Genomic DNA, 13,775 nt, shown 5'->3' with positions numbered 1-13,775 from the left:
CACTGACGGTGTGCCACCTGATGTACTGGAGTCCCACTAAGCCCTCCCATTCCACCAGCCTGGGCTCTTTCACCCTGTGCTTTGCCAGGCCCTCAAGCCTCCTCTAGCACACAAACAAAGTAGGGACACGCCCATCTGCAGAAAGACACAGACATTGAAATCAGCTCTGCATGGGAAGAATCAACTAGGGGATTGCCCAGCACTCAAGTGCACTCCCCCTCTGGGGTGCAAACCCAAAATTGTATTGTCTTGCACTGCACAGAAAACTGTACACTGTAAGCTCATGAAATTTGCCTCCAGTTATTTCACAAACTGGTTTAGAGAGAACAAAAAAAAATTATTAACTACAAAGGAAAGATTCTCAGTGATTATAGGGGATAGCAAACAGATCAAAGCAGATTATCTTAGTAAATAAAAACCGCAAACTGAGCTTAACACACTAGATAGGTAGGTTATAAATTAGCAAATTCTCACCCTAAGTGCTAAACAGGCTGGCAGATTCTTAAGGTACAAATTGCCTTGGGTTTCCCAGGTTTTCATACATAGGCTAAAGATCCTTCTAGTCTGGGACCATCACTTCCCACAGTTCAGTCCTCACTCCTCAGATGTTTCCAGGTGTGTTGTTGCAAAGAGAGTGAGGTACCCTCATGAAGTCATTGTCCTCCTTTTATATCTTCTTCACACTTGCTGGAAAGCTCTTTTGCTGTGACCTGGGTCAAACAGTTCCCATTGTTTAGTGCTATCTCTGAGCGGTCTCTATTGTACACAGTTCCTGAGGTAATCCTTGTGCTTGTGTGCATTTCCTCAATAAGCCATTAACATTGTATGGCCTTTTTAACTGTTGTACCTGACCGTCTTCTTGTGGGTGTTTTCAACCTCACAACATGTTTCAGTAACACATACGTAGCCAAACTTCATAACTTCACATACAACAATAAACACATACAATCCAACGATGTATTAATGTATACCAGATCAAGACTTCTAGAATGATACCTCACAAGCTATACTTTCTATAAAACATACACTAATTACATGGCAGTGGTGAATACTGGGTGTCACACTATCCAAATTAACTAGCTCTGTATTAGCACTATATCATAGTGGCTACAGGAGTAAGCAACAACCAGCACTCCAATAAGAGAAAATGAGAAGTGAAATTAAAAGAGTGAATCAGAGTAATTTAATATCCAAACTCCTTTCCTTAGGCAGGTGACAAGAAAAGATCAGACAAGACATTTAAAATCATGTATATGAATATTTCGGTGACAAACAATATGAAGGGACAGAATGAATGAGTTAAAGTAAAGTAAAGCCAACTGTAAAAACTGTAAATAGAACTCAAATACACCATGATGTGTTAAGGAATTAACAAGGCTATTAAAAAAAGAGAGAGAGACAACATGGTCTATTAAATGTTTCTTGTTTCCATGGAATAAAAAGGAAGACTGATTTATAGAGAGTAAAAGAGAAATTCAATTTTATTTTTGAGATTCATATTTAGGGTTTCTTAACTGCCATTTAATTGTTAAACAGGATTTTTAGGGGGGATTTAATACTCTTTCCTGTCATTTCAGAGCCCTTGGTCTGTGCCACTGTGCCTTTGGAGTCTCTGTTTAAATCCTGTACTTGTGATGATAATTGCTCAATGTGTGTTTATCAGCAAAGTGATAAATCTACCAAAATGTAAATAATCACTTCAGAAAACTACAAGAGACCAGAGAAATAAAACTGTATGAAACACTCAAGGATTAGTACTGCATATAAAATTAATGCACAATGACTAAAGTGATGATATACTCTGAATCAGTGTTGCCAGTATCATATTTCCAACCTGATTTTGCATTTCCCTCTCATAAGAGCAAGCTTCGGTGTTAGCAATAGCTATGCAAGACTTCCATGATACAAGACTTTCACAATGTGATCTGATTAAGTTTAAGAGTGGCCTATTGAAATTCTATTACTAATTATTATTACTAGGAACTGTAAAATCATCATTTCACTGTAACATAGTCTATCAGCTCAGGTATATAAATAGCATAGATTTTCCCCACTTGCAACCATACCATACAGTAGGGCCTCTTTCCCATATATGGATAAAAAGAGACACCTCATTAACCATGTGATCCATTTTGACTAGCTTTGTTGCCTGCTATTGTCATGATGTCAATGCTTCAGTCAGCCCACTATCACTCCTTGCACCCTATTCTGTCACTTGCAGATTCATGAGGTAATAATGGTTGACAGAACCTTCATTCAGCAAGTAAGTTGGAGGATGTCTGCTTTAAAAATTCATTGGTAATTTTTATGCAATATATAGAGTCAAAACACCATAAAACTATGCCGTTCCTCCAGTGAAGGACAGCTGATGCTTATTCCACATAATGTTAGCCAAATTTAACAAAGTAAAATATCAGCTCTAAAACTAGTACAGCCAATGTCAAAATATACTATAAAAATGTTGGACACACATTTTATTCTTGACAGCAAGAGTCACTCCTGATTCAGCCAATTGCTCACCTATTATTTTAAGGTCATAATTCCCTCTTCTTTTCCCCTCTTCCCAATCATATCCATATTATATAGTAACAGTCTAAATTTTTCCAAGTTATACATGCTTTCTCTGACATCACAACTAAAATAAATCGCAGTTAACTTTTTCGATATCCTACTTAATTAAGCTTAAAATTAACTTACTGCATTCATACTCATTATTGATCAGTTTAGAATGTTAATGTAAAAAGACTTTAAGAAATATAGTTTCACAGCTAAACAGTTATTCTCTCTGTATAATTAATAGAAAAATGGGTCAGCAGATTGTTGACATTCTTTTACTAAATCTCTCCCCTGAGATTACATTACAATCCTCTTTTTTTGCTTTATATTTTAAGTATTTAAGTTCTTTGGTTCAAAACTATTTGAATCCTTTGTTCCTTTTGTGCACCTTTGTCTATAATATAGCATACATTAAATCATGACATCAACTGGACGAGTTAAATGTATGGTAGTAACATTACTCACCTCCACCTCAACCTGCTGTTCTCATTTGTTATGACATCTTCAACAATGAACCTCACTTAGGACAATGATATTAGACTGCAGGCAATTGAACAGATCCAGATAGTTTTGTAAAGTTGAAGTCAGGGCTGAAAGTTTCATTGCCCCGTTTTATTGTTTTTACCATTAGTTTCCCGCAGTCACGTTGCTGTTCAATTAGCATTAGAAATAAAACTTAAGATTTTAGCAACTTTAAAATTGAGTATTAGTAAGACTCATTAGCTCTTCATACATTCCACCAGCTGATCTCTCAGAGGTGGCGAGTTCATTCTTGAAGTGTTTGTTTGTTTTAATTGTTTCCTTTTTTTGCTTATACATGTTGCTCTACTTAGGCTGTAATTTTTAAAACTAGAAAATATATCATATTTCTAGCCATAATTATTTAGAAAACAGAAACTGTTTTTGTGTGTCAGTCATTGAAAGGTGGATTTCACATAGAACACCTTACCTTCCTTAAATCACCAGCTGAAGAAGAAACCGAAAAGATTTTAAAGTGTTTTTTTTCTTGTAAACTACTGATAGCCACCAATCAATATTTTGGACTGTCTTTAGAAAAAAAATATTTCTAGCCCCTATAATCTGAGATCCAATGTATTTTTAAAAACCTGTAAAGACAAAGGATTCTTAAAATAGAGGAACTGACATTGATTTCCTATTGTTATAAAGTAGTATCTTCATTCAGAGCATTTTACAACTATACATAATAGGTATGGTTATGTGAAGAGCAAACTTTAGTAGTAGCAAAACTGATTGTTAGTGATATGTCATTGTTCAACTGACTAGGATGACAAATACATTCAATATGTGCAAATTGTACAGTCTATATGGGTGATGACCCTTGAAATTAAGAATATTAATATACTAAGATGATACATGATGCTGTCTAATAAACTCATATCAAGGCTGTGGAAGTGGTAAACAAGCTAAAAGATCAAATTAAACTTTTTTTTTAAATAACCATCCTTAAAACATACCAAAGATTACACAGTGGAAACACAGCAGTGTTGTGCAAAACAAGTGATTATGGAATTTAAGAGCAGTTAGTGATTAAAAATATTGCATTATAACAAACTCTCAATATATGTAATTTAATGAAAGTCTTATTGAGATTTATGAGCAATATATAAACCTAATGAGCTGAATTATATTAAGAAAAAACAGGTTATAACAACTGCTACTAATAATAACTGATGACTGAAGGACTGTAAATTTGAAATATTTAAGTGCATATTATGACATCAAACACACAGCCTGATTCTCTGTATACATTATCTATAGTTGTACCAGGCCATATTAACAACATTCAGTAGAAAGGAGAAGACTGACAGTCTCTTCTTTAAGTTTCTAGTAGAAAAAGGAAAAGCAGTTCCTAGCAGGAGAAGCGCAAATGGCAGTTAACTTGATTGGATGATGAGCAATTTTAATAGACACACTGCTGTATTTCCCTCTAGGAGGCATTACTGATTGCATGCTGGCTAGATGGAAGTTCTGATAATGTCTGCACTTTTTGTTTGCCCCTAGTGAATATTACAGACTTTGGGGGCCAAGTTTAGCCCAGATATAGCCACTGGACTGTGCCTGTCTACACCAGAGTGTGCATCTGGTCCCAGATTTTCATCATTGCATTCTGTAACTATCCATGCAAGTGTTCTTCTGAGAAACTTAAATCCGTAGATTAATTTACCTTCTACAACATCCTCGCTTAAGTTTTCTTGTATGATACATGCTTTCCTTTTCTCCACATTATATTTACCATTGGGATATCAAAGACGTCTTCAAGCTATTAAATATCGTTTGGCATTCAAGCAATCCTCAAGTTAAAAATGACACATGAGCATCATTAAGTGCAAACTAGCTTTTTATAGCAGCCACGGATCAAGTTAAATGATGCTTTTAAATCTTAATGGTTGGTTACTTAGCAAACAAAACTATATCCCCCCCCACGCGCGCGCACACACACACACACACACATACATATACACATCTCACTCACCTGCTGCTCTCCTGGCTCTGGGGATTTCACCAGGTGTTTATCCTTGTACAAAGACCACAGACCAATATTAGGCAGGAAAATTAAAGCCACCATGAACAACAACGTCATTTGCAAAAATCTCTTCTGTTTTCTCTTCATGGCAAATGGCAGCATATATAGAAGAAGATGAGCTATTCCTTGCTCCCAGGGCCAATTTCCTTTCCCCTCAGTCTCTCCGCGTCACCCCCAAACTGGGAGTCGGTTAGAATAAACTTTTGTTACAAGCCTCGAGTCACCACCAATCCTCACAGTTCACAGGGGGAGTTTGTAACCTGCGGAACAAACGGAAACACAGATTCACTTAATTCCCCCACAAATGCGACTGAAATCATCGCCCATCGACTGAGGCTTTCCCGGGGAAACTGTGAAGCACATGATCGATCCACGTTAATATAAAACAGAGTAAATATGCTCGGGTACTAGACTGATCAGAAGTTATTGAGAAATTGATACGACAACAAATGGTTTGTGGGAAATTGGGTGGGAGCTGGGGGCCACGCGCGGTTAAAGCACGCAATTCCGCAACCCGCTGATCAGAGTGGGACTGCCAGGGAACAATTTGCAAGCTCTTCCTTTGCGAGATGAAATGCTACCTCTGCCTCTAGCAGGAAGAGACCATCTCCCCCATCAGAACAGCTGCTTCCCACCACGGAAGAAATCCGGAGCTACAAGGTGCAGCTCCAGCTGGGACCGAAGGAGGGAACGGGAACTCCAGTTTGAAAGGCGAGCTCTAAACTCCTTGATCCAAACACACACACCTCCAGAGACAGCCTCGGTTTCCCCTCCTCTCCCTCAAGTCTCAACTACATCAAGTGCACTTCGTGACAGAGGGAAAGAGCTCCCTTAAAGGATACAGCTGACATCATTACCAGCAAAATACCAACTAGTCTGACATACCCTCCTCCCTTCTAGGCACTGTTATCGTATCGCAAAGTGCATTCACCACCGCTCGGTTCCTCTCCCTCCCGGACAATATTTTCACACTCTAATGCTGTTCGTGTTACCATTCTTCTCCTGGGACTGATCAAGCAGAGACGAAAGGAAAACACCATGAGCTCACCAATTTATTACATACAAAATGCGCAAAGATACAAAGCTCTAAGTGTGCAGGAGGGACTGGCAAGGGGGTAATCAAGGGGGATGAACAGCTCCCTCCCAGTCACCACCTCCTCCTCTAGCTCTGTCTCTCTCTCTGATGGCTTTCAGCTGAGATGTTAGCTGGTGTACAACATGTGCACGGGATCTAATCGGGGGGAGGGGGAAATCTCTCCCAGCTCCAGTTTAAACAAAGCTGGAGGAGGCGCAGGGTAAAACCATGGATCTCTGCGCTCCCGGACTCGACCCACAACGCCCTCACCTCAACCCAACGGTTCCGGGCCACAAAGAAGGAGCTAAAGGCCAGAAGTATCGGTTGTTTCCTGGGCTCTTTCTCGTCGCCTCCTTCATGATGAGTTCCCGGGGAGCAGCAGCTGCGAGCTGGCTTCGCCGGCGAGGAGACCAGGAGGAGGGTGGGAGGAGGCGGGGGGATAAGAGGGCTACTTGGCACAGAAAGCGGCTCTGCCCGTTCCCGACGTCGTATTAGTAGGAGCAATTCCAGAGCCGGCCGAGGCAGGAAAAGCATCCGGCTCCCAATCTGCTCCGTCCGGCTCCGCTCCTGGCCACAGAAGCCGGGGGCGGCTGGTGCTTCTTGTCTCCCCGTGCTGGAGGCAGCGGCGGGCCCGGCCGGGCGGGTCCCGTGCAGCCCCTGGATGCTGGCGAGGCTGTTCTGTAAGGAGACTCGCGGAGCTTCCCCGCGCAGCAGCCCGAGCGTTCGCGTGGCGTTAGCTGCGGAGCCGCGCCGCCTAGGAGCCAGGGAGAATCCACCCCTCTGCGCCCCACCGGCCTCCAGGGGGCCGACATGCTGGGCTGGGGCGGCAGCCCAAGTCCCGCGGGCTACACTGCGCCCCGCATGCCCGCAGCGGGGTTGGCGGAGGGCCCCGCTGGCTCGGCCAATGCCAAAGGGGCACCGGGGAGAAGCCGAGAGGCTGTCTCGAGGGTGGCATCACAGCCTTGGGCTCTCAGGCGCCGTCCAGTAATAAAGGGGCCCGATCCATCCCTGGGGTGAGCGCAGGCACCCTGCGGGGGCCGGGCCCTAAAGCGTGGACTTTAATTTCAGTCCCCTTCTGCACCTCCCCGGAATGACCTGCGCTCGTGGTGTCAGTCACCTTCCCAGAGTATCCTCTGCCTAGCCCACCCCCGCTCGTTAGCCTGATGCCTCCCCCCCCCCCGAATCGGGGGAGACCCTGCTCCGAAAGCACATTGTCCTTGGTGTATATTTATGCCAGCCACCCAAAACGTGAGCAAACCTGCCTTGCCTACGTTGTAAGCTTTTGAAATACCACAAACCTCTAATCTGAGTCAAACGTTCTCGGGTTCAAGCTCTGTTTAGGAAGGAATGTGGGTAGAGACTTTTTAAATATGGCTCTGTGCATAGGGCATACAGTGTGCCAGTCTGCCCTTGGTAGGTTGATTGTTAGAAATTCCTCCCCCTAGGTGAGGAGGGTGAGTCTTTAAATTTAAATTACATGAAAAGAGGTGCCAGCTCTCTTCCCCCCTAAAGGACGTTCATAATCTCAAGGACAATGAGTTATACCAGATTGTGCATAGGGTGAATGTTGGATTACAAGGTATGCTTGACAGGCACACAATCTGTATATTTCTGTGTAAAGAGCACTAGCTCAGTCATGTATTAAAAAGGTCACCAAGTCGTTGTTGCTCATTATTTCTATTAGCCACTGAAATATTGACAGGGTTCTCTGGAGTCTGTGGAGCACTGGAGCTATCCTGCAGCAAAACCCAATGCATACATCTGAAAATTGTGAGGTGGTATGAAATGCGTGGCAGTACATTTGTGACTAGTTGTTCTGTGCATTTCAACTTGAAGAATTTCAGTGGGTGGAGCGACACAGAAATCCAGGAGCATTACACAGAAGTAGGGAATATACAGTTGGAAGGGGTCCAAGTTGTGCTTACTTGACAAAGTGGGGTTCAAGGCTCTTAAGTATAAGAGTAGTGAGGAAATTATTCTTTTGCTTCCCTCTCCCATATCCTCTAGCTTCTGGAGAAGAAATCCCCTAGTGTCATTCCTGGAAGATGATATGTCACTTACTGCTATAGAATTGCCCCTGCAGAAATAGGCTAGATGGGACCACTGTGATCATTTAGTCTGACCTGCTGTATAAAATATACTATCAAATCTCTCCAAACTAGAGCCTATCTTTCGGGGAGAAAAAACATCCAATCTTGATTTAAAAGTTGCTAGTGATGGAGAAATCACTAAAGCCCCGTTCATAAATTGTTCCAATAGAGTTAATAACCCTCACTGTTAAAATTGTACACCTCAATTTATCTAGCTTCAACTTCCACCCACTGGCTCACGTCATACCTTCCTCTGCTAGATTCAAGAGTTCATTATGAAATATTTGTTCCTCTGGAGGTACTTACATACTGTAATCAAGTCATCCTTTACTGGTCTCTTTGTTAAGCTAAATATAGTGAGCTCCTTGTGTGTCACTATAAGACATGTTTTCTATCCTGTAATCTTTCTTAGAAGTCTTCTCTCAACCCTAATTGTGGACACCAGAACTGGACAGAGTATTCCAGCAGTGGTCACACAAGTGACATATAGAGGGGTTAGAATAACTTCTCTACTCCTACTTGAGAGTCCCCTATTTATGCATCCAAGGATTAGCTCTTTTGATTTAGGATTGCCCAGGAAGTTCATGTTCCGTTGAATATTTACCACAATCCCCAAACAGTTTTCAAAGTCACTGCTTCCCAGTAGTGTCCCCCATACTCTGAGTAGTCTCTACATTCTTTGTTCTTAGATTTATATACTTAGCCATATTAAAATGACTGTTTGCTTGGGTCCAGTTTACCCAGCAATCCAGCTTCCTCTGTATTAATGGCTTTTCTTCTTCATTATTTATTGTTTCTCCAATTTTGTGTCATCTGTAAACTTTAGTAGTGATTTGTTTTCTTCCATGTCATTGATTAAAAAAATGTTATAGGTCAGGCTAACAACCCATCCCTATAAGACCCCACTGAAAATGTGCCTTGTTGATAATTCTCCCTTTACAATTCCATTTTGAGACCTCGCAATTAGCCAGCTTTAAATCCATTTAATGTGTACTATATTAATTTTGTATCTTTCTAGTTTTTTAATCATAGTCTTGTGCAATAATAATGCAAATATCTTACAAAAGTCTAAGTATATTACATCACACCATTAATTTTATCAACCAAATTTTTAATCTCATCCAAAGAAATCAAAGTTTCACTGGATCTATTTTCCATAAACCTATTTTGACTGGCATTAATTTATTAGTTCTTCTCCTTTAGTTCTTTATTAATTGAGTCCAATATCTGCTGCTCCACTATCTTGCCAGGGATCGATGTCAGACTGGCAGGCCTGTAATTACCCAGGTCATCCTGTTTACCCTTTTTAAATATTGGCACACCATTAGCTTTCTTCCAGGCTTCTGGAACTTCCCTGTTTTGAAACTGTATGTAAGGCAACTCAGGGTCAAAATGGAAGTCAAGTGCATGAAGTCTTATGGGGCATCTGAGCCTAGTCAGGGGAAGACCATCAAACCCCATGGATTTTCTGGATCCCCAGTTTGGGGAAGCTGAACCTTGAGAGCACATGGTAATAATGTGAACTTTCTGATGTGTTTGGAAGACCACCACCTTTTCCTCTCCTAAATCCCTGGATGTTGTTTCTGTATTGTTTTCTCTCCCTTACTTCATAGACCATGGTGGTGTGCAGTTTCCATCCCGTATGGACACAGGGACAGAAAGTCTAGCAGCTATAGTGGTAGCAGACATTGGCACTTGTGGCAGCATGTATTGATCCTTTTGATCATGACTTTACCAACATGTTAGTTAGTCTCCAGACAGTACTGATCAGCCCTGACTTGGTGGTGGCTTTCTCTTTGGGAATCCACTTTCCAGGGGATATATTCTATGGCAAGAGTCCAATGCTTGCAGAGATGAAGCCACAGAAGACATAGTACTCAGTAATAAGGCACATTATTATAGTCTGCAAAAAGGAACTTGCTCTAGATCATGAATGAACCCTGTGGAGTTAAGATTAATAACCTGTAACTTTCCAATGTAAAAATGTAACTAAGTTAATGGAAATGGAGAGAACAATGATTGTGGTATCTAACACCAGTTGATACGTTAAGTCAAGAGAAAGTGAAATGATCAGACTTCCAGCCTGTTGACATATTGCTTCAGGCTGCCTAGCTCTAAAAAAAGAGGGGAATGCTATGACTTTCAGGAGGGTTTTTCTGTGACCATTACTACCTAGGTCTGAAGTAGGGTTGTTAGCCAATAGTGATACAGATACTTCTGGGACTGACTTGCCTTTAAAAGGATGCTTCCTCATTGTTCAAGTACTTGTGGGTCCCTCTCAGCTCACCTCATAGGTGTTTGTCATGATCTCTCATCACTTGTCCTAAGTCAGGCTAATATGAGGGCAAGGACACTTGTGTTGTTGTATTGGTAATAAAGAAGGGGAAACCAGCAATATAAAAACAGAGGGAACCACTTATTGTAAATCACCTATACTTGCACACACAAAACATAAGAATGGCCATACTGGGTCAGACCAATGGTTCATCTAGCCCTGTCTCCTGACAGTATTTGGTGCCAGAGGCTTCACAGGGAATGAACAGAACATCCCCTGGCAAAGAGTTCCACAGGTTGACTGTGTGTTGGAAGAAAAAGTACTTCCTTATGTGTGTGTTAAACCTGCTGCTTATTAATTTCATTGGGTGACCCCTAGTTCTTGCGGTGACTTTACCCTGAGCACAATGAACAGCTCTTTCTCCTCAGTTCTCCAGCCTGGGCTGCCTTTTACGCTGCTTTGCTATGAGAGCTACCACTTGTGGTCTGCTTCGACAGCTGAAGCATGTAAGCTACTCCCAGATATATTGTATGAGTGCTATGCCACTCAAATTACTGGATCCTGTGCTTCACATAGGTCTAAAGCAAGAACTGTCTCTTCCCTTGTAGGTTCTAGGACTAGCTGCTACAAGAAACAGTCATTAATAGTGTCTAGAAATTTTCTCTCTGCATCCCATCCTGAGGTGACATGTTCTCATTCAATATGGGGATACTTGAAATCCCCCATTATTATTACATTTTCTGTTTTAGTAGTCTCTGTAATCTGAGTACTGACCACAATGGTGATTGTGAAATAGTATATTCCTACTGCTATACTCTTACTGTTCAAGCATGGCATTTTTATCCATAGAGATTCTATGGTACAGTTTAACTCATTTAAGGTTATTACAACATTTGATTCTATGCTTTCTTTCACAGAGTACCACTCCCTCAGCAGTACAACCTAATCTGTCATTCCTATATATTTTGTATCCCTGCTATTACCATGTCCCACTGATCATCTACTAAGGTTCTCTGCTACCTATTATATCAATATCCTCATTTAATATCAAGCACTGTAGTTCATCCTTCTTAGTATTTAGACTTCTAGTATTTGTTTACAAGCATTTATAAAATGTGTCAATACTTAGTTGTTTGCCTTCGTGTGATGTAATTGAATGGGATTCTTGTTTGACTGTTTCTCCAATTCCTACCTGTACTTCAGCAACTTCTATCATCCCCTCTTTACTAGAATACAGAGTATGTCTTGAATAAATCCTCCCTAAGGGATGTCTTTGTCCAAACTGTATGTTCTCCATATGTGTCAGCTTGGCCCCAGCACTCAGTGTAGACTCCTCTATGCTCTTTTTATACCCACCTGGTTCCATTTTGGTTGGTGCCATCCTTCCTGTATAGTATCCTGTTTTCCCAAAAGTTCCCCCCGTTCCTAATAAACCTAAATCCTCCTTCCAACACCATCATCTCAGCCACACATTTAGATCCTCTAGTTCTGCCTGTCTAACTGGCCCTGGGTGCAGAGCTGGAAATATTTCAGAGAGTGCTACCACAGAGCTCCTGGATTTTAATCTCTTACCTGAGCCTAAATTTGGCCTTCGGAATCACCCTCCTCTTTTTCCCTATGTCACTGGTACTTGCCTGTACCACAAACACTAGTGCCTCCTCAGCACTGAATCCAAGTCTATCTAGAGGTCTCAAGAGGTCTGCAACCATCATATTAGGCAGGCAATTCACCATGCAATTATCCCAGTCATCACAAACCCAACTACCTATATTTTTAATGATTGAATCCCCCATTCCTATTGTCTGTCTCTTCCTAATAACTGGGATGAGAGAGAATACCATGACATCATCTAGAAGGAGGGATTGGTTTCCTCCACTCCAGCAAAATGTTTGCCTTTCCCAAGACTTTCCATTCTCCTCAATAGCATGGAGGCTGTCAGACAGGGAATGGGACCATTGCACTGTGTCACTGGAAGTCTCCTCTAGGTACCTGTCTGTCTTCCGTAGCTCCTCCAGTTCAATCACTCTGGCATCAAGAGCCCATACTCTCAGAGCCATGAGCTGCTTGCACCAAATGCACACTTATGGCACTTGCCCACAAGGCACATAATTATACATGCTGAATTCAGTGCAATGAACTGGATAGCCCCCACCTTGCTGCTGGAATTCTGCATGCATTTTTTTTATTATTCTTGCAGGGTCTTTTTTGTGGGGGAGAGGAGGTATTGGCTCAAGTTTACAGTATGTTAGGTATAATTGGCCTTTCATACTCCCTCACAAAACTCCCATGGTTGTTGCTTCTGTTCACTTAAGAGCTGTTTCATTGAGATACATCTCATATTAGACATATTTACCTGCATGCTAAGATCAACTCTTACTGCGCTATTGGTTTTTAAAAATTGAAATGCTTAAATTTGTATATAAACTCTGAGTTAAACGGTGCCCTGTTTGAAGCAGACTTAACTCCAAAAGGTATACCCACTTACACCAGGGGTGAATTTGGCCTATAGTTTCCACATCATTTTAGGCTTCCTTTGATACAGTTTTGACATGTTTTAAAACCAGCATTACATCTTTACAATATTGTCAACTCTACCAACTTTCTCACAAATGTCATATTTGGAGGTGAGGGAGGAGACTTATAGCCCCAGCTGTTGGAATCACGTAGCTGAGATTTGTTTTTTTTTAGGAAATGAAAGTTACTAGACCTCAGTGGAAGAATACAAAGAAATTGAACACTAAAAATTCAACTCAGAAGGCAAATAAAAGAACCAAATGTTTTTTTGTGTGATGACTTGGAAGCTAGTCTCATGATTGTGGAAACCTGACTCAGTTTTTCAATCCTTGAGGTTAGTGATATTACAGGGGTGGCCAAAGTTACAGGCCCTCTGAGCTGCATACAATAATTTTCAGAAGTTTGAGCGCCACAAGATACACACAACCTGCGCTGTGGGGTGGCTCCCACCGGGGCTAAGGGCTTCATCCCTGCAGGGCAGTGCCTGGTTGAAGCCCCAAGCCCCAGCATCTCCTCCCACCCATGCAGGACTAAAGCCCCCAGACTCCCCTTCCATGCAGGGAAGAAGTCCCTAGTCCCACCAATCTGCCACAGGACAGAAGCCCCAAGCTCCCTCCACCAGTCTGGTAGGTGGAGAATGGGGTGAGGTGGGCTCAGCAAGCCGCACTTTAACTGTGAAAGAGCCGCATGCGGCTCACAAGCCAGTTTGGCCACACCTGC

The 13,775-nt window shown here is 41.8% G+C and overlaps 1 protein-coding gene across 4 annotated transcripts in view; it reads right to left on the bottom strand.

Annotated features, from left to right (window-relative positions):
- The window catches only part of GALNTL6 (polypeptide N-acetylgalactosaminyltransferase like 6), a 958,556-nt gene extending 951,245 nt beyond the window's left edge, over positions 1–7,311 (bottom strand). The window contains exons 1-2 of one of the 4 annotated variants that reach the window (XM_042842096.2): positions 6,447–7,311; positions 5,051–5,361 (exon numbers count right to left, since the gene is read on the bottom strand). In XM_042842096.2, the coding sequence (XP_042698030.1) occupies positions 5,051–5,203 (153 nt within the window). In that variant the 5' untranslated portion in view covers positions 5,204–5,361; positions 6,447–7,311. Of the gene's footprint in view, positions 1–5,050; positions 5,362–5,682 lie in introns of all 4 variants that reach the window. The other 3 variants (XM_065596587.1, XM_042842097.2, XM_065596586.1) reach the window with 3 other exon arrangements.
- Between the last annotated feature and the right edge of the window lie 6,464 nt (positions 7,312–13,775).

The sequence above is a fragment of the Chrysemys picta genome, chromosome 5 (assembly GCF_011386835.1).
Source record: "Chrysemys picta bellii isolate R12L10 chromosome 5, ASM1138683v2, whole genome shotgun sequence".
Classification (NCBI taxonomy): Eukaryota; Metazoa; Chordata; order Testudines; family Emydidae; genus Chrysemys; species Chrysemys picta.
The sequence above is the reverse complement of the archived record's forward strand: the minus strand, read 5'-3'. Positions and strand labels throughout refer to the sequence as shown.